Source organism: Aythya ferina (assembly GCF_964211825.1).
Source record: "Aythya ferina genome assembly, chromosome: 14".
Lineage (NCBI taxonomy): Eukaryota > Metazoa > Chordata > Aves > Anseriformes > Anatidae > Aythya > Aythya ferina.
In genome coordinates, this window is record NC_140312.1 from 19,258,734 (window position 1) to 19,281,721 (window position 22,988).

At 41.0% G+C, this 22,988-nt stretch overlaps 1 protein-coding gene across 1 annotated transcript; it reads right to left on the minus strand.

The window, feature by feature from the left end:
- Positions 1–480: 480 nt before the first annotated feature.
- Positions 481–21,980, minus strand: ADRA1B (adrenoceptor alpha 1B). The gene is made up of 2 exons (XM_084535778.1): positions 20,562–21,980; positions 481–1,610 (listed from the first exon to the last, which is right to left on the minus strand). Exons 1-2 carry the CDS (start codon positions 21,532–21,534, stop codon positions 1,048–1,050), a joined length of 1,536 nt encoding a protein of 511 aa, XP_084391904.1. The 5' UTR covers positions 21,535–21,980; the 3' UTR covers positions 481–1,047.
- Between the last annotated feature and the right edge of the window lie 1,008 nt (positions 21,981–22,988).

Here is a 22,988-nt window from a genome sequence, read left to right on the forward strand (position 1 = left end):
TGGCAAATTAAAATCCTCTAAGAGAGCAGTGCTGTTTTCCAACTGTGCTGAAAGAACCAAGGGCTCAGCACATTTGTTTTAAAGCCGGGTTTTGGGCCTCCAGTGGTCAGTGCTCTTTTGTGCTGAGTTCACCACACTGTTTATGAGGGAAGGATTTACAAGTGTTGCTTTTAGAAATCAGATCTTCTGGTAGCCTGTACGTTTTTCAGGACAGTTACTGATGTGCTGACATGTAGATTCTGAGCTCTTATCATTGGTGGTATCTTCAAACTTACAAAAAAGAACGCGGTGAAGGATAGAGGAGTTCACAACTGTTGATAGAAGGGAATGGCAGGGAAGCAACTCTAGAGAGATTCAAGAACATCCTAGGAGTTACAATGGTAAATTTAACTGCCACGAGTGTTTTATTTTGGATTTAGCATTGTGGTGAGGGAACTTGGCCAAATTCCAGTTCTATAGTGATATGTGCAAGTGCTTAAATTGTTGCGAAATTAATCTTTAATTAAGACATTGTCTTCCATTTCTAAAGTGCAAATGTACAGTGAAGTACAACAGCAAGATTTTTACAGGCAAAATCAGTGGCAACTAGTATCCTGGAGAGGTACAAACAACACTACACAGCTGCGTTGCTCACTTCCACTCTCAGGCATCCAAACATGCAGCTAGCACACGTGTATACACACACTTTCATACACATTTCCCCTGCCCAATCTCGTATTTATACTTTTTTTTATATATACATGTGTGTTTGGCTGTTCTACAGCACTTCCACAATAGCTAAATAATTGCCTGTGCACTTCCCTGGGTTTATCCAGCTCCTTCCATGCATTCTGTGCTTGCTTCAGTAGCCTCTTTGGCAATTAACTGGGAATACGGTTAGCCCCTAGACTTTGCCACTCTTGTGACATTAATCTCCCTGTTCCTTGCTGGCTTCCTTCTAATAACATGCTGGGGAATTGTGCAAAGGTCTCTTTCTTCACCAGGGCTAAATGTCAAACAGGTAGCATATGAAGAGACCTGAGACTGCGAAGACGGTTCAGAATCTGATCAGTCCAGCATCCTGTTTGCTTTGCAGTCAGTTTTACCATTCAGTGTGTCACAGATAGCCTCAGGGACCCCGAGGCTGGAAGCTTGGCTGCTAGCAGCAATGTGTCCGTTGTGCTCTGGTAAGGGATTGAAGGTGAAGAACTGGTATGGATCCTTTTGCCTGCTGCTTTCTTGTAAGGGGCTCAGGAATGAGCTGGAGTTTTTCCATTCCTGGAATGTGCACATTTCCATATGTGGGTGAGTAATTTTGCTCAGGTAGCCAGGGCTGGGAGATGCTGAAGATAATGTCCTTTGACTGCCACTTAAGAAACTCCCACTGTCTTCCAGAGAGTCCTTCCTAGGGTGTTCAAAGGAGCACCGATTCCAGTTTCTGTAGCTGTAGGCCCACCACCCCAACTGCTTTCGACGGTGGCACTGACATTTTAGGATCTGTATGAAAGCCCTCTTGAACTCTTTGCTTGAGCAAGGGTAGATGATTGGATTCAAGCAGCTGTTAAAGTAGCCAAGCCAAAAAATCACCTTGAAGATTGTTTCAGGGGGCTTCAGAGCTGAAAACAGAGAGCCTGTTCAGAAGAAACAAGCAGAGACAATATGTGAGATAAATGGTTTGTCTGTTTTAGGAAAGGTAAATGTCCCATCGGATCACTGTTAGAATCTATTTGTTAAACATCTTTCATGCATGCAGCTTTCATTTTTGGTCTTTTAGTAATAACATGCTATTTGTATTATTTTAAAAGCTAACAAGGAACTGCTTTATCCACCATCCAAAATATAAAGGAGCATGTATTTAATGTAGAATTAAAATAAAGAGTTGTGTAGAATTAAAATAAAATACCGGTGAAAGACACAAAATGTTCATTGTTCGAGCTGCTGTATGATGCACACATAGAACAGGGTCATGCCTTCTGCAAAGAGCTATTAACTATCACCTTTTGAAGAAAAAGATCTAAATATTCCCAGGCTTTTGGGAATATATGTGCCCAGATGTACCTTACTAATTGTACCTTACTAATATATGTGCCCAGATGTACCTTACGCCTAAGACAATGCGACCTACACGTCGCATTGCCACATCATCCTTCAAAAAAGAAAGAAGGGCTATTGTTATGGGGGGCTCCCTTCTGAAAGGGACAGAGGGACCGATATGCCGACCGGACCCAACCCGCAGAGAAGTCTGTTGCGTCCCTGGGGCTCGGGTGAGAGACTTTGCCAAGAAAGTCAAGCGCCTGGTACGGCCCACTGACTACTACCCGCTACTGGTCTTTCAGGCTAGTAGCGATGAAGTAGCAACGAGAAGTCCGAAGGCGATCAAAAGAGACTTTAGGGATTTGGGGCGACTACTTAGAGGATCAGGGGCGCAGGTGGTGTTTGCCTCTGTCCTTCCGATAGGGGGGATCGAAGCTGAAAGACGTACTGTTCACATAAACTCGTGGCTTCGAGACTAGTGTGACCGGCAGAATTTCGGTTTCTTTGATCATGGGAAGGTCTACGCTACACCGGGCCTGATGGCACCGGATGGGATGCGCCTCTCTCGGAGAGGGGTAAGGATCTTTGGTCAGGAGTTGGCAGGGCTGATAGATAGGGCTTTAAACTAGAGTCAAAGGGGGAAGGGGCTAAAACCAGGCACGCCGGTGAAGACCTAAGGGATGGTACGCTAGAATCAGAGGGGCTGTGTGCCAGTGAGGTCCTTTGGTCAGATCCACAAGGTGCTGAGTGTAAGGAGACGCACTTGAAATGCTTTTACACAAACGCACGCAGTATGAGGAATAAAATAGATGAGCTAGAAGTCCTGGCCCAGTCCCGCAACTACGACATCATCGGCATAAGCGAAACCTGGTGGGATGAGTCCTGTGACTGGGGTGTTGAGATAGATGGTTACAGGCTCTTCAGGAGGGACAGGCAGGGTAGGCGAGGTGGTGGGGTGGCGATGTATGTGAAGCAGGGGCTGGACTGTGTGGAACTTCAGGTCGGCGATGGCAAAGTTGAGAGCCTCTGGGTAAGGATCAAGGGACGAACGAATAAAGGGGATGTCGTTGTGGGAGTCTATTACAGACCGCCTGGCCAGGACGATAGCGCCGATAAATTATTCTTTACAGAACTAAGAGAGGCCTCGAGATTAACTCCCCTTGTCCTTATGGGGGACTTCAACTTGCCGGACGTTAACTGGGAGTGCCACACGGCTGACACGAGCAAGTCCAGGAGGTTCATGAAGCACCTAGATGATAACTTCTTGGTACAGGTGCTAACGGAGCCAACTAGGAAAGGTGCCCTCCTAGACCTGTTGCTAGAAAACAGAGAGGGTCTGGTGGGAGATGTGGTGATTGGTGGCTGCCTCGGTCATAGCGACCATGAAGTGGTTGAGTTCAAAATTTACGGTGACAGAAGGAAAAGTGCCACCAAAACCTCATCCCTAGATATGGGGAAAGCGGACTTCAGGCTGCTCAGGAAACTAGTCAGTAAGGTCCCCTGGGAAACTGCTCTTGAAGGCCTCGATGTCCACCAGTGCTGGTCACTCTTTAAGCGATGCCTCCTAGAAGCACAAGATCAGGCAATTCCAAAATATCGCAAGTCAGGCAGGTGGGGCAGGAGGCCGGCGTGGCTGACCAGGAATGTTCTAATGGAGATTAGGCGGAAACAGAGAGTGTTTCGCTACTGGAAGGAGGGCCAGGCGTCATGGAAAGAATACAGGGATGCTGTTCGTGTTTGTAGGGAGAAAGTTCGAGTGGCCAAAGCACAGCTAGAGTTGAAGCTGGCTGTGTCTGTGAGAGAAAATAAAAAGGGTTTTTTTAGATATGTAAATGGAAAAAGGAGAACTAAAGAATACATAGGGCCGCTCCTTGATAGGGAAGGTCTCCTCACAGACGATGACATAGGCAAAGCAGAGACGCTTAACGCCTTCTTTGCCTCTGTCTTCAATGCCGATGATGGGCTTCGGGACCCAGGGTGCCCTGAGCTGGAGGGCCGGGACGGTGGGGATGACAAACTCCCAACTGACCCTGAACGTGTGCGGGATTTGCTACTCCACCTGGATCCCTACAAGTCCATGGGTCCGGATGGGATTCATCCCGGGGTGCTGAAAGAGCTGGCGGATGTCATCGCGGAACCTCTTTCAATTATTTTTCAACGATCCTGGGAATTTGGAGAGGTCCCGGTAGACTGGAAGCTGGCAAATGTTGTGCCAATTTTCAAGAAGGGTCAGAAAGAAGACCCTAGCAATTACAGGCCTGTCAGTCTCATGTCAGTGCCTGGTAAAATCATGGAGAAGTTGGTTCTCGGACTTATTGAGGCGCACCTGGGGGACAAAGCAGTCATTGGTCCCAGCCAGCATGGGTTTGTGAAGGGTAGGTCCTGCCTAACTAACCTGATTTCCTTTTATGATAAGATCACCCGTATGGTGGACCAAGGGAAACCAGCTGATGTGATTTTTTTGGACTTCAGCAAGGCTTTTGACACGGTTTCCCATAGGATCCTACTGGACAAAATGTCCACCATACAGCTAAATAAAAACATCATACGATGGGTGAGCAATTGGCTAACGGGCAGGGCCCAAAGGGTTATGGTAAATGGGGCTGCGTCAGGCTGGCGGGCGGTCACCAGTGGGGTCCCTCAAGGCTCCATTTTAGGGCCGGTACTTTTCAATATTTTTATAAACGATCTGGATGTAGGAATAGAGGGTATTTTGAGCAAGTTTGCTGATGACACCAAACTTGGAGGAGTTGTGGACTCAAATGAGGGCGTAAAGGCCTTACAGAGGGATCTGGACAGGTTGGAGAGCTGGGCGATCACCAACCGCATGAAGTTCAATAAGAGCAAGTGCCGGGTCCTGCACCTGGGACGGGGAAAGCCTGGCTGCATGTACAGACTGGGCGATGAGACGCTGGAGAGCAGCCTAGAAGAGAGGGATCTGGGGGTCGTGGTAGACAGCAAGTTGAATATGAGCCAGCAATGTGCCCTGGCAGCCAGGAGGGCCAATCGTATCCTGGGGTGCATCAAGCACGGCATCGCTAGTAGGTCAAGGGAGGTGATTGTCCCGCTCTACTCTGCGCTGGTGCGGCCTCACCTCGAGTACTGTGTGCAGTTCTGGGCACCACAGTATAAAAAGGACATGAAACTGTTGGAAAGTGTCCAGAGGAGGGCTACGAAGATGGTGAAAGGCCTTGAGGGGAAGACGTACGAGGAACGGCTGAGGTCACTGGGCCTGTTCAGCCTGGAGAAGAGGAGGCTGAGGGGAGACCTCATCACAGTCTACAACTTCCTCGTAAGGGGTTGTCAAGAGGCAGGAGACCTTTTCTCCATTAACACTAGTGACAGGACCCGCGGGAACGGGGTTAAGCTGAGGCAGGGGAAATTTAGGCTGGACGTCAGGAGGGGGTTCTTCACAGAGAGGGTGGTTGCACACTGGAACAGGCTCCCCAGGGAAGTGGTCACTGCACCGAGCCTGTCTGAATTTAAGAAGAGATTGGACTGTGAACTTAGGCACATGGTCTGAAGTTTTGGGTAGACCTGTGCGGTGTCAAGAGTTGGACTTGATGATCCTTAAGGGTCCCTTCCAACTCAGGATATTCTATGATTCTATGATTCTAATTCTTATACATTCTTGTGAAGCTCATAAACATTGCCACACTAGATTATTAGAGGGGTACAAACCTCTTGAAACCAGAAGTTAATTGTGGTAGGTCATATATCTCAGCCAATCATAAAAATGATGTAACCCAAACAAAGAGATTACTTTATTTCCTCTTTTGTTCATGACCAAATAGTTTACCTACAGAAGCTGCCCAAATGAAAAACACATACTGGGAAATCCACTTCACGTACTTCTAGCATTAAAAGCATTTAACTGATCAACTATATTTAGCAATTGGAGCTCTATAAAAGAATGTCTGATTTTTTTTAAAGCAGAGCAGACATTCAGTAGTTATCCACCTGGGAAAATACCTTTGTGTCTGGTAAAGTAATCACAGAGCAGGGGTTCAGGGGAGAAGCCTCCTTTCAAGAAGTGGAATTTGATTTGTAGAGGTTTTTCAAGTGGAAGATGATGCTCAAACCCGAGTGTCATATCTCTGAGAAGTGCAACACATACGCTAGAGTAGTTTCAGATTCCCTGGGCTGTGAAAGCAGCTGAGTCAGTTGTGACTGTCAGGATGCCTTAGTGGGGAGGAGTGTGATTCTAGGCATGTTTCCCATGTCTCATAGCAATGTAGAGGCCATGGCTAGTGCCTGAAAACTATGCAAAAGCATTTCCCAGCTACTTGGGTAAATAACTCTTACATGTCACTGCGGATACTGTGACATACAGAGGGCAGTTCTGCCCAGGTCCTGACTATAGGGGTCCGAGTCTCCTTTGCTCACAAGGAAGCCAGGTAAGTACATGTTGTTCCTCACACATCTGCTGTCCTCAGTGTGTCAACTAGTCCCTGAGCTGGCTCAGAAAATAAGGTACTAAAATGGCATTGACTCTCTGGAGAGTCTGTTTCCCTCCTCCCACCTGGGTAACAGATCCTGTGGATCCAGAATAATAGTTTTTTTCCCCGGTTGTGTACGGGGATGCTGCTGCTTAACACTATCTCTGCCTATGACCTTGGAGCTAAGCATCATGTCACCCCTTAAGGTTAAAATGGAAGTTTTAAATTGCAATGTGTATAGTACTTCTTTCATAACTCCTACACTTGGTTTTTATATCACGTGCAAGACTTTTGTAAGTTAAATTCACATCCCTTCTTGCTTTGTTACTGCTAATGATGTACAGGGTTTGACATGCGTCTTCTCTCCATTTGTTTGAGGTCCTATATCTGCGCTGATTGATACTGCAGAAAGTACTAAGTAGAACATGAGAAATACTGGAGGAACTATGAGTTATGGCTGATAAATTTCCAGTCAGTTAATCAAAGTGATGCAAGCACTTAAACTGTGTATTGTTAGTGTTAAATACTATTTGATGAAAGATCCAGAAACAATTCATGTGATTGCACCAAATAAGCCAATAAATTAATATCAGATTCTTATAAAGCTTTAGAAAAAGTTGATCCAAGTTAAAAACTGCAACCAACATAAGGAAGATCTTCCAAAATTTCCCACATGCACAGTTGCAAACCTTTTCAGGATTCATTTTGTAAAAAATTAATGTTTTATCTTCGATTTAGAGAAAAGCTTTGTGACTGTACAAAACAAGTAAAAAATATAATTATGTACACCAAGGAACTTAATGGAGCTCATCCTGATAAATTTCTTAAATTGTTTTCTGGAGCTCCCCTAAAATGTAAATGATTTTTAACTCTTAAAACCCAGTAAACTTCATGAAGTGGCTGAAGAGCTTCCATTTTTTTCTTATGTGTAAATTTTGAATGGACAGTGGTGACTTTTTCCAGATCAGTTGGTTTGCCTTTCTCTTATACTCTAATAATTGAAAATCTATGGGACATTCCTCTACCAGACTTAAGTATTTTTTAGGCAGGTTAAATATGGACATAGTAAATGCTGTTGTATAGCTTTCAATAAAATAAAATATTATTAAGAATATTTACTGAAAAATTTTGTGGAATTCCCTAAGGGCAAATAAAATAAGCTAAGCTATCGAGGAAAACTGGGAACCAATGCAGACAACTGGGTTATACTTGTGTAATCAGTATCACACATGAACCAAATATAACCACGTACTGTAAAAACTAAGAGACCAAGTAGGGAAAAATGTAAAAAGCTGAGTGCTGAAAAAAGCTTAATCTTTGTAAACTGCTGGAAGAAATATGTGTTCCGTTTTTTTTTTTTTTAAAAAAAAGTAAAAAAAAAAGTAAGGAGCTTATGTCTGTCTTTTACAATAATCTGTTTTTCAAATGTCATTTGAAAAAAAATGACAGCAGGCTATTTTCAGCAGCTGCAGCAAGCATTTTCAAAGCTCTTTTATATTAAAGGGCAGCAACACAGAAGTGTAGAGAACTTCCTCATAACGACCCTGAGTGACAGAGGCACCTTGTGTTCTGTCCTGATTCTTGAAAAATTACTAAGCCCCGATCGATTGTTTAAAAGCTATTGTGACCCTAGATGAGTCATGAACAAGAAAACTTGGAAATATGTTAGTTAGGAAAGTTGTGTGGTGGTATAATTTAAAAATAAGCATCAGAATTTAGTTACAATAGTAGAAAAGTTCTGAAACTAAGAAATTTGGGAAAAAAATTCAAGGAGTTAACGATCATTAATGACTACTTTGTTCTCCACTTTGTGCTGTTTGCAGAACCATGAAAATGTAAATGCTGCTTGTTTAAATTATACAGAAGCTATTGTGTTGTTTTCACAAGAAGGCAAGGAAGAAATATGCTTTTCTGAACAAGGAATATTAATTTGATTAAAAAGCTGTTTTATATACTGATCTGTTAATGTCTTGTTTCTTTTATTTACATTAAAGCTTGACAGAATTCTACATCATTCTTCTACTCTTCCTTGTATATATGTGTGTGTGTGTATATATGTACACTGCCATGAAGGGAGAAGAATTTTATCTATGAATTTTGTCTACCGTATAATGCACTTTTACTTCCTAGGTTTTCAAAAACCAGGTGGAAGGCAATTATTCCAAGAAGGCTGTAGCAATAAGCAAGGTCACTGTAATACACGTGAGAATAAGTTCACATATGGGAGCATACCTCACTTGCTGTCAAGTAGCACTTTTCATCTGTCAATCATCCTGCCTTTATACCATCCTCCTGATTTTACCAGTGGGAAATAAGAGCTGGAGGAAGGTAAAAGCAATCAGCTGAAGGTCATGTGCTAAATAATTTTCACCAGGAAGAAAGTTTTTGTTTTACCAGGAATGAAACCATGAGATCTGGCACAACTCTTATCTGCTAGAACACACGGTGGGCAGTACAGTGCATTCAAACAGTGTGTTGGTGACTCCTGCTACCTTTGCCACCACCCAAAGAAAAAGCAGAATTCAGGAGTATTTCCTGAGATCAACAGAAACTAGTTAATCCCCATCTCTGGCTGTACAGGGGTTGTATGCAATTGCTACATGACCTTAGCAAAGCCCCACCTATGAAGGAATCCTTGGCTAACAAAGAGGACCACTAGTAAAACCTACAAATGCTATGAAATATAGTAATTTTGAGATACATCATAGTGAATAAAAAGAGCTGAGAAGAGACTCAACAATTAGTATTTAACAGCATAAAACTTATATACAAAGAGGAATTAAATTATTATTTTTTTCCATGTCCATAGTGAGCGCAGTGATTCAAATTGCAGCAAGGCAAATCAAGAGTACAGCTTGGGAAACACTTTCAGTCTACCAAGACAGGAAAGTTCAGGAACATACTGCCTTAGAAGGGTGTAAAAATCCAGCCCTGGAGGCTCTTAAAAACAGAGCAGACACGCATCTCCTGATTTATGTATGGCTGATCCAGCCTTTGGGTTGGAGGATGCCCTGCATGACCTCTTCAGATCCCTTCTAGTCCTGCTTTCTCTGATTAGCTCTGCAGGCTATAACTGTTCATCAGGAAAACTTTATGGCTTAAGTTTTGGCAACCCAGCAGAGTTTTACATCTGCAGTACTGGAATCCCACTGACACTGAAGTCTTAGATCCCATTGGTAAATATAACCACTATTTAGGCTGAGGATTAACTGTTAGAAAAATGGAATGTCCAAGTCCAATATTAATTTGAGCATTTATTTTCTTCAAGGCTTTGGAAAGTTTGAGTTTTTTGTATTCAGTCCTTCCTTACTGGTTGGAATCCCAGCCTGAATTCTCTACACAGAGAGAAGAAAAGATGTTCTGAATTATCCAGAAGGTGGTTTAGTTGGAAGTCACTATACATGCCATGTGCTTCTAAATATGGGTTAATTTGGTGACTATTATACAAAGCACCACTGCCTTTCACCATATAAAGATATGAAAAATATTTTGATGAGCTTGAATATTTTTAACATTACCCGTTTCCCTACCTTGTTCTTGGAATTAACAACAATACCTTTTATTTAACTGAACACTGGCTTTACCTCATAATTAACCTGTCAGGAGAAAACAACAGGGGGCTATTTTGGTACCTTGATAAAATGATAAAGCTAAGCCTACCACATACTCTCTCTAAATATCAAACTAATATTTCCTCCCCTAATCTCCAACTATTTTCCCATCACAGCCTGATAAACAGATTAAATATTTCCCTGTACTGATTTAGATTGCTTTTCAAAATGGCTGAAAAATGTTGCTTATTATTATCTTCTGGGTGATTTATTTGTGAGGTGAGTAGCCAGAGTGTCTCCCTTGCTCAAAATCTCTTTCCTGATGCTTCATGTTTAACAGCTTCACTCAAAGGGAATGTGTATTCTCTACCCTCTTATTTTGATGAGCGAAACCCTGTGATAAATTAAACATAGCACCATAAACTAACCTCTGATTGCACCTTTTACACCACTGAAGTTTTTGCAAAGCCTGCATCCAGCAAAATTGCAGAACAGGAAATATTTTAGAAACTCAATCAACTTGATCAGGTTTTATTGTATTTTGACCATTAATTTAACAAGCTGTGCTCACCATACTTGATAGAGCTATTTGGTCTGGAAACACACTGAGCAACAGCAAATATCATGAAAAGGAATTAAGAAATATTTCATTTAGTAAAAGGTAATTTCATTTAGGGTCTGACTGTTTTTTATAATGAATGTTTTATTACACTGAAGGTAAGTAAAGCACCCTCAATGAGATTAGGGGATGTCGTGGGAAACAATTTGGCATGTCAGTGGTATTCATGCATTCTGCAGAGTTACTGGCCAGAACATCACTGAGCTATTAACATTCAGAGTCCACTGGAGTCAGTGGGAGTACTTGAAAGCCTTTGTAAAGGCTCATAAAGGCTTCAGTGGAGTTTGGAACAATCCCTAAATTATCAGGGTGAGCAGCAGGAAAATCTTCTGGACTGCCTTAATCCCAATCCTTTTAATTAAAAAAACTCATCACTGAAGGAAGTTTTGATGTTGCCCTCTACAGAGGTGAAACATATACACACGTGTAAATAAATACTCCCACACACTGGTCTCTCATATTTTTTCCTTTTCTGTTACTTTTCATCTATCTAAATATCTGCTTCATTGCTGCCTCTCTCCTATATTCGTACTGCTATATTCGTACAGAAAGGAGGGTGGGAAAGTTAAGACTTTCTATTTAAGGATCCTTAATGTAATAGTTGGTGAGGTTCTTGATGAAAGAGTAGTACACAGGACATGTTTGAGTTTCCACTTCCACTTTATGAAAGAAAGAGCTTAGCATCAAAATTAGACCAGTCAATGCAACCAACTCACCAAGCACTCCCACCCCACCAGTTCCTTCCAGGAAAAGGGACAAAACATGCTCCAGTTGTGTGGAAGGTGACCACGTACTACAGTAATTAGCTGGAGTTTAAGCCTTAAAAGTAAGATATAATAAGGTAATGTTTATGAGTTAAACAAAACTTTCACAATCACTTCTGATCTTTCTGTGCCATTGTGCTCTGTGAGCTATTTCCAGCCACGCAGGGGAAATAAACAGTGTGGATAAATGACCAACAGTTGTTTGTGACACCAGATAGTCATCTATGAAATATCCCTGGGTTCTGCTGTGGTTTTATCTCCTTCCTTCATCCTTCATGCAAGGAATATACATATATTTATACTTTAGACCGAAAAATCAAGAAGTTGATGCTTCCTTAGGTCCCCTGAAGCCCTCCCTGCTCCAGGCTGAAGAAGCCCTGTCCCTTCAGCCTCTCCTCACAGAATGTGCTCCAGGCTCCAACATCCTTGGTCACCTCCACTGGACTCGCTTCAGGTTATTGTCTTCCCTGTAACACAGCTTTCTGCATGGATGCCCTGTTGCAGACATGCTCTAATGAGTGTTAAATTAAAAGGGCACAATCACCTCCCTCCATCTCCTGGCTCTGTTCCTGCTGATACAGCCCAACGTGCTGCCAGCTTGCATCTGATAGGGACATCTGAATAGTTTTACATCCTGTGTTATATTCATCTGAGTCATCTTCATAGGTGAGGGTATTCTGTGAGTGTGGATTTTCAAGAGTGCCATGTATTTATTATTTGTACCTAGTGGGAGCAACATTTTACACTATTGATGGTTAATTAATCCAAAATTAAGCACATTCTCCTTTACTGTCTGCCTTCTCTTTAATACCTCTGTTTTTTTTTTCTTTTCCCACCTTGGTGTATTCACTTCCCAGTTATTTGTTTCTTTCTTTTCATTTTAAATAATTCCTTCTCCTCTCATGTCTTGTTCAGTTCTTAACTCCAATAGCTCATCTATTTTCAAACCACTTTCTATTGTGATAATTGCTTTTCTATTAATTAAACATCCATTTTTAATATAAGTTGTGTATTTGATAGCAATTAAGTCTATAAATTACCCAGAATTATCAGTTGTATTCAGAATGAAGTATTTGATAATTAGATTAGATAATGGTTGGACGTTTGAGGAGAAGTACCACCATGAATTTCCTAGATTTAAGGATAAGAAATCTCTGTGAATAATTTTGGGTTGTCACATGATATGTTTTCTACCACTTACAAAAATTCATATTTCAAAAACTTTAAATCTGGTTCTGCTTAGCTGTGAGACAGCCTAGGGTGAGTGGATGTTGTTGTTTACTGGAACAAATACAGCATTTGTTTTTACTGAAACAGAATGGTCTGGAGTTCAGTGCTGTGCTGTGTGTCACTTGATATTCCAGTAATAGCAAACCAGCTACAATAAAATATGTTGTGAAACAATAACCATGTAGAAAGAGAGCCTCACTGCACTGGTTTCCACCATCGTCTTAATCTTTAAAACAAGACATAAAATTTGAAACTACTTGCGCCTATTAATAACAAGTAGAAAATTTAAAACTTGTACTGCTGAATGGAGGTATTCTGGAGAGAACGCCACCATCTTGTCTGTATACTACAAAGGAGAAGTAGGCAGAGAATTTGCTAATAAGTATTTGGAAGTTTTCTTATAGAATCTGGTCAAATGTAAATGGTTAAGGTATCCCGGGAAGGCAAACATAATCCTCCTTCATTCAGCCCAGATGACTATTACATTTTATTGCAGCATGGAGCCTTTCCAACCAGAGTTAAATCTGACCTTTTCAATGTTCTCCGTTGGAGAAAATTCCAGTGTTTTAAAAATTGCTGTAGTGTTGAAAGCATTGCAAAATGATAGCGAGTCCTGAAACATTAAAAGCAGGAAGCATCAGCGATATCAAACCCCGTCTCTCAGCCTGTTCTCAAGAAGACAACATTTTGCAAAAAATGAAATGCAAGAAACTTGTTTTATGCTGGAAATCATCATTGCTCTGAAAAGAGCCTTTTCTTGGTGTTAGGCAGTAGATGACTGCTGATGGCCTGGCCAGGAACCTCCACCTCTCCCCTGCAGTTCCCGCTGCAATTCCTGCTGTAGCCATACCTGTTGGTAGCAGCTGAGTTATGGCTGCTTAATGAACGGGGAAGCTTCGAGTGCTACATCTATATAGCTAGTAAAACTCTCTCTATAAAACTAATAAGCTGCCTCTGACCAGGCTTATTATAAGTTTACAGAATGCAGAAAGGATGTTAGTCTTTTATTTAAGCTTTCTGTGGTCCTTTTTACCGCATGCTTGGCCAAGTTGGCATGCCAAGATTTTAAAGCTAATTGGATTTCTCAAGCTTCTGATTTCTTTCCTTCCAGCATTCAGTGTTTGTTTACATTCCACTGGATATAGGAAAGAAACCCCACAGTTTACAAACATCAGAGGATGAAGTAGAGAGAATGGTTATAAAAATAAGAGCCAATGGGACTGCAGACCTTCTGGAGAACAGAGTCAGCATAACAGTGAAAAAAAGATCTTGAGAACTAGGAAGAGCATCCAAAATCAGTAGAATAAAATTCAATAAAGAAAATGAAAGGGAAGATAGTTAAAACCACTAACTGCAAACTGGTAATGATGGTGAGCAATTTGTATGTGGCTTTGGAGTACATTGGTGTGTCTGTGGATTGCCTTAGGATGCGTAACTAAATAAAAATGCAACAGAGCTGAGGTTTTTCATGCCCTATCTGTAGCTGTTATGTTAACAAAAATTCTGAGTATGTCTTCAATAACAAAATACAGAGATACGAGTGAGATCTGGAAAATACATGAGATATAGAAAAATCCATCAAGTGCTTAGAGTTTTGACACAAACTCTGAACATCTTTGTTAATAGGTATAGCTACCGCTTCTCTGTCCAGAATGCCTATGATGGCGTACACCACAGAGAGAATATACTTTTGTAAACTGTGTTGCCATTACAAAAGTATGGTAAAATCAAGAACAAGTTTAGGAAGAATCTTTTTCAGCACTCTAAAACTGACAGTAGGTAGGGACAGAAATAGAATATTGTTATTATTTTGTCCTGAAGAGTTACAGACTTCAGCAGCTTGCTAACTAGAAAGAATATGGGCTGAGCTTATGCTTGTTTTGCAAAGGATTAGCTGATTAAAGGAGTCTAGAAAAGCTAATCTAAGTCTGCTGACATTTCATTTATTATACTTAAATATCTTCAATTACTGGGCATGCTTCGGTGTCTTTTTCTCCCCTTCTCAGTTCTGACACAGGTGAGGCAATCTGTCTTGGACATCACTGGTAAACAATAGGACTCTAGCAGGGAATTGAATAACACTGCTACAAAGATGCTGTATGAACTTCCATTATATTTTCTCCTTTACAACTTAGAGACTGATTGTTACTGCTTTTCAGTTTCTAGGTATCACATGAAAGCCCATCAAAATAGCTCTAAATCTTGCAGTGGATGATGGAGCAGGACTTTAGTGAAGATACTAAAAAAAGATGAATTTTTTGTTCATGTCTGTATTTCACAGATAGGTGCACTAAAGAGCATACAACTAATATCCTGTGGTATGGCCTTGATGCTTTAGCACTGTATGCACATGTATTTATTTACTCAGTCCTTTCATCATCATCATGACTACTAACCTGATCAATGGCATGTGTTTGCAAAAGCCCATAGCACAAGAACCTTGTGTCCACTGCCTTGCTGGATGCTCAAAGCAGTGTTCCCTCTCAAATTCTCACTTCTCTCCTGTCTTTGATTTCAATAGTTTTGAGATATCCTCTTGCTGTCCAGTGGCTCTGTCCTGAATTTTTTTTTTTTGCCTTGGAACTTTCTGATTCAATAAAGAACACTACTGGGTCTGTTTTGTGGGCCTGGAAACTGCAGTATCTTTTTCTGCTATCTCCATTAAGAGTCCCTGGTGTTTAGCCACAACATTTTTTTTCTAGGGGCAGACATGGTTTGATGGAAGTAGTAGCAGGACTTTGTTCCTTCATTACCACTGCTGGTGTGGTTCATGCTCCTATGTTATGGTCATCTTGCAGTCATGTTCTTGAGAATCCCATCTTTCACACCTGAGACAGGAAGATGCCCTGCCATTGAGCAGTCATCACAAGTGGATTTTTCTGTATTCACATTTCTCTGTACTGCTTTGCAGATTTACTTTCCTAAGGCTGTACACTTTCAGATTGCCCTTTGGTCCTCTGACCTGCAAATGAAAGTTTGCATAAGAAGTGCCCAAGCCTTTGGAATTTGTGGAGTTTCACCTGCTTTGATGAAACATATTTATTCTAAAAAGTAGAGCTCTGTAATTGGTAACTGGGATCCCAGGGATGCAATTTACTTTTGGACAGAAGGCTCAAACCAGGGCTTAAGGGAGTTTATTTTAGTAGTAAAATGAATCACCTTGAAATAAGCTAGTTCTCCCTGTGGCAAAACATGCTGTACTGGTCAAGAAGTGCTCATATTTAGGCTTCTGGCTAGAAAATAGGAGGAACGGGTTCCTGCTGTCACCTGTGTGATTGGACGTTGTACCAGATGCACCTACAAGAGGGCAGAGGGTCAGATTGCAATGCGTATCATTAAGTCTTCCCAGTCCTGTGTGACCATTACAAGAAATCTAGAGAGTTAAGCTACTTTGTGAAGTGAAGACAAGGCAAGACAAAAATGAGGTGGAAGACAAAGCAGGCTGGAAGCCTTGCAGTGATAGCAGTGGACCTAATGCCTGGAAGTGTTTCCCATGGGAAACTGAGCAGCCTAATTTGGTATTCTTGGTGCAGAGATGCAGAGGTTGGCCTGATGTAACATAAATCTACATACTGTACTCGAACAACATTTTATTTTAAGAATCATTTTGTATTGGCTGACCTGTAGCATGCAGAATATTTTTATGTTCTTTTTTATTATTCTGTAGAGAGGCTTCAAAAACTTAATATATAAAGATAGTCAAAACAGTTGTATCTTCATTATGAGGCTCTTGGGACTTTATCGTACTGCCAGTTAAGATATGACAATTTTATTTCTGACTTTAGTGGATAAGATGAAAGGTTTTCTGGGAGTAGGGGCAGTTAGGTTCCGAGCATGGAAGCAAGTAAGACTGCTGATCTCCACTAGAGTTAAGCAATGGGCTGGGGAAGTTCATGTGCTTTGGTGAAAGTAGTGGAGGTGGTGGGTTTTGTGTATTTTCATTTGTGTATTGTGTGAGGTCTACAGCTGAGAGCTGGCAAGCTCTGTCTGATGCCTCATTTAACAGGAATGGGACTAAACTTTCACCAAGTAGCTAGGGGGAAACATATGATCTTTCATTTCTGATTAATTTTTTTAATAAAGTTATTGGCATAAATTGGATCTTTGTTTAAAGGAGGAAATTTTACTGAATATCTGCTGAGCTCTAGTCTTTGGATAAAAATCCTTAATTTTTCTTTCAATTTTTCAGCAATGCATATTTAATACAGTTCTGATAACCAAACACAAATTTGTATGAGGGGAAAGAAAAGAAACATTTATTTTGAAGAAGCAGGATATTTACTCTTCAAAGCTGGGTCACTGAATTTATGGCACAAGCAGTTGTCTTGAAGACACATATGTCTTCATTTTATTTTTTATGCTGTACCACAAATAATTTTGGGTGGCAAAGATGACAGTTTACAAAGCCATGGAGCATTTATGAATGTGCACAACAAGGGCATTCCGTAGCTCTATTTCTATCTGGAAATGATATCTGTTAAATTCTCATTGATACCAGTTTTGCTGCATTATCAGGTGCTTAACACCAAAGGAAGTGTGGTTCAGTCATCCAGCTCTGGACAAAAAAGAGATTGTGGGTCATTCTTTGCGCTGATAGTTTCATGATGCTCAACACATTATAGTGTCAGTGCTCGAATTCCTCCCTGTAGCTGTACACAGTACTTTCTTTCAGAGCTTTCCTCACAGAGCCTTTTGATTCCTGCTTGAAAACCACTGTCAGTGCTAATATTATTTTTTTCCTTTTTTGTGGAATATTTATTCAAGCAATATCCCTGCTTTCAACACCACGTCGGTTCCCAGTATACATCTGCCACCTGATGCAGTGATCCTTTGTCTGGGATATCAAAATGAGTAGCTGTGGAGTATATTAAAGTGTCACAACTGAAGAAGTATAATTTTGGCTGGCAAACCAGAACAGCTGAGAACACTTTTGACATGAAAAAAGCTACATATAATCAGATTTATTAAGACATGGTTTTGGGGTGCTGAAGAAATGAGGATTACTGACTTGTCAAATGTTTTGTGGTTAAATCCTCAGAAGTCCAGAGCTGCTCTGCTAACACCACTGTGCAGAGTCATTGTATTACTGAGTGAAACAAGGAGCACAAGTTGTAAGGATGTGGATATGATGGTATGATTTAGATTAAAGTTGCAGATATAAGGTGTGAAAAGTACAGACTGAGGAAGAAGCCCTCCAGTACAGTGAAGGTAAATATCTAGTCTAGATTCAAAAGCAGAAAAGGTATTGTAGTTTGCAGTCCTGCACTGACAAGTGGGGAGACTGTGATTAGAGTAGCCCAGGGTGCCTATGGTTTCATAAATCATTGATATGTTTTGAATTCTGCCTGTCACTGAAAGTGATTCTATACTATTGTGGGCTTTTTGTAAAGGTTCTTAATAGCTTCTTGTTTAAGTTTTTGTCTTCAAGATGCACAGCAGAAGATTTCTGGTATGAAAAATACAACACACAGCTGTATTAAGCTCTTTAAAAAGTCCTCCTCCGCTGATCGACCCAGTCCTCCAGTTAAGAATAGCTGAATTATGCATGTCAGGAAAAGGTATTTTCCCCAACTGCATTAGTATGCAATGCTTTAGTCATCCCTAACACCATTAATGAGCTTTGCACTGGTACACAGACACAAAAAGTACAAGGTTCTGGAGAGTTTAGAAAAAGAAATCAGGGACAAGGAACAAAAACAGCCTTATTTCACGTCAGCAAAACAAAGAGGAGGTACCTGCTATTTAAATTCACATGGATGTTATGTTTGATACTGCGCATACCTTCATTTCCTCCCTTTCATAGAAAAAAGGCTGTCAGTAAAGAGTTGCCCCCCTGAAATGATTTCTAAACAGAGAACAGGAGAGCCAGCAGTTTACACTGCCGTACTGAGATGATGATTTTTTCACTCTTCTAATACTAATTAACAATAGCAACTCTTTCTGAACCACAGGCACCAGGAGTTCCCAGCTCTGTTGTGAGTGTGCTAGGGGTTGCAGACATGCAGGCAGTGCCAGGTCAGAGCCCACAGCAGCCCATTAGCCCTTCAGCCTGCCAGGCACTGCTGCCAGCATGCAGCCTGCTGCAGTGGTGGCTTGCATCCTATCACCTCACTGGAGCCTTGGACACAAGTGAGATGAGAGAGAAAATCAAACTGTGACAAGCAATAACTTCTCCACTCAGGTGTATTAAGCAGTGACCCATTAAACATCCTGGGAAAGCCCAGGACTTTCTCCCTCTAAGGGGAAACTGACTCTTTCAAGAAATTTGTTTCTCATGTCGGTTCTGTCCTGCTGTGAGCAAAATGTTTTTAATGGGCTGGTCTGCATCTGTGTTTGCTGAATAGCATCAGGAACAGTACTGGCTTCTGCTAGCTAAAGATAGGTTCTGTTGTATTCATGCTGACTTTTTTTTTTTTCTTCTTTTTTTTTTTTTTCCCGAGTTCCCTCAATAATTCAAAATCAAGGAGGAGATGTTGACCTACATGTACTTTATTGAGTAATCATGACCAACTCGATATATACCTGCTGCTGCCACTGGTTGTGCTGCTAGCGTATGTGGTGAAAACATGTTTCTATTCATTTAGGTGAGTATTTTTGCAATAGTTGGAAACTTGTTCTCTGTCATAACCTTTCTTTAAGAGGCAGTGCAAGGACTTAAACTTCAGTAGCAAAAGATAACTTTGCTCACAGTTTTTCTTCTGTTTGGAATTTGTCACATTCTCAGCATTAGCTTTTTACAGATCTTGAGTTACTAAGATTTTTCAGCTTTAGATACACTAAGCTAGAGATGATAAAGTTGCTCTGGAGTAGCTTCAGTATTTGTCTTGCAACAGAGATTCTCGTCTAGATGACATTACATATTTACTGAAATCGTAATTCTAATACACTTCATCAGGACCATGCAGTTGAACTCAGTTTAGTTTTCTACAAGTCTCTAGAAGTATTCACTTACCACTCAATTAGAAATGTTTTGGTATGGTAACTAAGTAAACACAAATACAGAGCATTAATAAGGGCTTCATCTCCCTTTTTTCCCCCACCTCTTTCCATATTCAGTCTGCCAGATTGTCTGTGTCTCAGAGAAGTGAATTTTGGACAGATATTTTTGAGAGCTAGTAATTCAGTATTAACAGGTCTTGAAATGTTCCATTGCAGAGCTGACGCCTGTATTATAGACAATACAAGCAAATTTCCCGAGGACTTGAGAATGCAGAGCACTGTTAAGGCTACACTGAATGCTTTAATAATATTTTGAAGCTGAAGTGAACAGAGTGGTTACCACAATGCATGTGATAGTCTCCTGAAATGCCTCGACTAAGACCTACTGAAACCAAAGGGAACCTTTCTGTGAGAATCAGTGGGCTTCACAATTTGCTTTTGGAATTTGATCAATAAAGTTTGAACTGAGAACTAGAGCTCTTTCAGCTTCCCAAAGCTCAGGGGAGTTTTGCATCTCATCATTAGCTCAGGCCCATTTTCACCTAAAACACCTAATAACGCCAGAAGACTTTCTGAATTACACTTGGACCATCTAACAGTGAACTAAAACAAGAACATTTCAATGCTGAAACTTTTTGCAAACCTATCCGGAATTTTTGTTAAAGCATCTTGTAAAGATATTTATGAAAGCTAATTCGATCAATTAGAGGGTATTTAATATATAAACTTTGAAGGTATTGTCCCCTGATATGTCATCTGCTGCACTCGTGAGGAGGGCTAACAGATGAGCAGGCTTTCTGCAGGCTGCACGTTTTGCAAGGTTTCAGCTTCTTTAAAAAAGCCAACATCAGAATTAAATTACTTTCACTTCCCTCCCTTTCATGTGTTCACTGCAGTTCTCAAAATATCTACTTATCATTCATCTTATTTTTTTCTGTGACATTTTTGTAGTAAACAACTAACCTTCTTCCTCCCCCTCCCCACAGCCCCGTGAATACCAACTTACCTAGCGGCAGAACAATGAAGAAGGGTAGCCAGCACAAGATAAACATGCCAACCACAATTCCCAGCGTCTTGGCTGCCTTCTTTTCTCTAGAGAATTTAAAAAGTTTGAAAGCTAAGGAGTTCCTGGGATTGTGACCCTTGGATTTCGTGCTGTTTAATGTATCCTCATGAATGTTCCTGTAATGGATCCGTAAAGTCAGCTCCTTGGAGTTGGACATCTCTTTCATAACCCCAGCTTCCAGGTTTTTAGTAGTCCTTTTGGCCACTATGTAGACCCGGCAGTACATCACAAGAATGACAATTAAGGGAATGTAAAAGGACCCCAAGGAAGAGAACAAAGCGTAGAATGGTTCTTCAGTGATGCGGCACTCCTTATCGTCCTTGGGTGCTGGTTCTTTCCAGCCCAAAAGAGGCCCAATAGAAATTACCATGGAAAGGACCCAGACACCTAGGAGAGATAGAATTGCTCTTCTTCTTGTTACCAAAGTTGGATACTGGAGAGAATAACGTACTCCTATATATCTGTCTATGGAAATTGCACATAGACTTAAAATAGAAGCTGTACAGCACAGCACATCAACTGCTGCCCAGATATCACAAAATATCCTCCCCAAAATCCAGTAGCCGAGGATTTCCAATGTAGCAGAGAATGGAAGGACAGTAAAACTCAGCAACAAATCTGCTATTGCAAGGTTAATTATGAAATAATTTGTAGGGATTCTTAAATGTCTATTGCAAGCAACAGAGAGAATTACCAAAATATTACCTATAATAGCAAAGAGTATAAAGGCACCTAGGATGAGCCCCACAGTTATCGCCCTACTGATATCCAAGGTGGGTGAATCCAGGTTGCTTGTTGTCTCATTGGAGTTGTTCGCAGAAAGGTTGCCACTATTTAATGCAGAAACTTTCAAATATCCAGGTATTGATGAATTGGATTTCTCATCAAAGTAGGTATTCATCTTTAAAATCATCCTCCATAGCAAGGTATGGTTGGGTCCTGTGCACAGCACACAGATGGTTGGGTTTGGTGGAAAGTTACCTCTCTACCCAAGAAGTTACTGCAATGCCCCAGCCAGCTTTGGATTGAGAACTCATTTCTCCAGCAAGGTGTCAGCTTTGAGCACGTAAAACTTGCCCAATGTGAACTCCTCTGAAGCCTGTCAGAAATAATAGGCTGTTCAAACTTGCTTAATTTCTCCTCTCAACTCGTTGAAACAGAAATTAGCAGGCAGAAGCTTGGCTGGAGCTCCGAAGTAGCTGCTTTGATCATGACGTCCTTGAAATAAAAGACAGGTTTACTGTTCTCCCTTGTGCATCCGTGGTCCTGCTGGAAGGATGCCCCTGTCTAGCTGCTGTGACATGCGTCTCCAGGAAGGGTTTGTCAGCACTTAGGCAGCTCTGCATGAGCCGGCTGCCTGCGCTCTCGCTGCCTCTGCTGCTGACATCACCGGGGCCAGCCCCGGCGCAGCGCTAGAGGGCAATGCAGTTCAAGTTAAAACTTCTAAATCCAAGTCTGAAAGCTAAACAAATGGAATATATCCGCCCCAATTAAAGCGTTTGCTACATAGAAATCTGGATTGGAAGCCTTTAAAAAAAAAAAAAAAAAAAAAAAAAAAGTTTCATAATCTGAGGAAAATACACTCAGAGGGTTATGGTGAAAAAAACAATTTCAGTATGAAATGATCTAGCACCCTTTGCCTTTCAGCCACTAAATAAATGTCTTTGGGTTTATTTTGTAATCAAAGTGAATCACATGCCATGTTAGAGATGGCATGACTAATCATCTCCCACTTTCTAGGGAGAAACATGTAGGTTCCAAAAATCCCTATTTTATTCCTAGATTCAGTATTTAACAATGACATAGAAAGGTAGTTTGTTTCTAGTGGTAACCTTTCTATTAATGGATGATCAGAACCCAAATCTGTAGTAAGGTCTTTATGTTTGTTCTATATTTGTGTATACCGGCCACATCTGTGGCTTCATCTCCTCTTTTCCAGCTCAATAACTTTTGCAAGCACAGGTAGATTGTGAATCCCAGCCCTGAAAAGAGCTGAGCATCCGTACCCACAGCTAAAGGGAAGGTAGTGAAAAGTGTTTAGGAGTTTTTCAATGTACTCAAAAAGCTAATGAGTCTTCTTATATCTTTGCAAGGGCTATGAGATCATGGAGACAGGGCCTGTTGTTAAGCTGTTGTAGCTCTAGAAATACCTACAGAACCCTATAAAGAACATGATCACTAACAAGTGATTTATCTTATAGCACTGGTAGTTTCTCCATTTTGTGTAGCTTTTGGTCACCAGGTAAGGAGAAATATCAGATCTTTATAGCCTGGTACCATGGAAAACAAAAAGTGGAAGGTTAACTGAACACACATCTGCCAATATGCTGTTCTTAACTTTCTGACATCAGATTATATCCTACAGCT

Excerpts from the sequence above, each read along its gene's own strand:
- ADRA1B (XM_084535778.1), bottom strand. The coding sequence starts at position 21,534 with ATGATTTTAAAGATGAATACCTACTTTGATGAGAAATCCAATTCATCA. Across the intron at positions 1,611-20,561 it reads CTTCATTGTTCTGCCGCTAG|GCTCTCTGTTTTCAGCTCTG; the intron begins GTAAGTTGGTAT and ends TCTTCTGAACAG.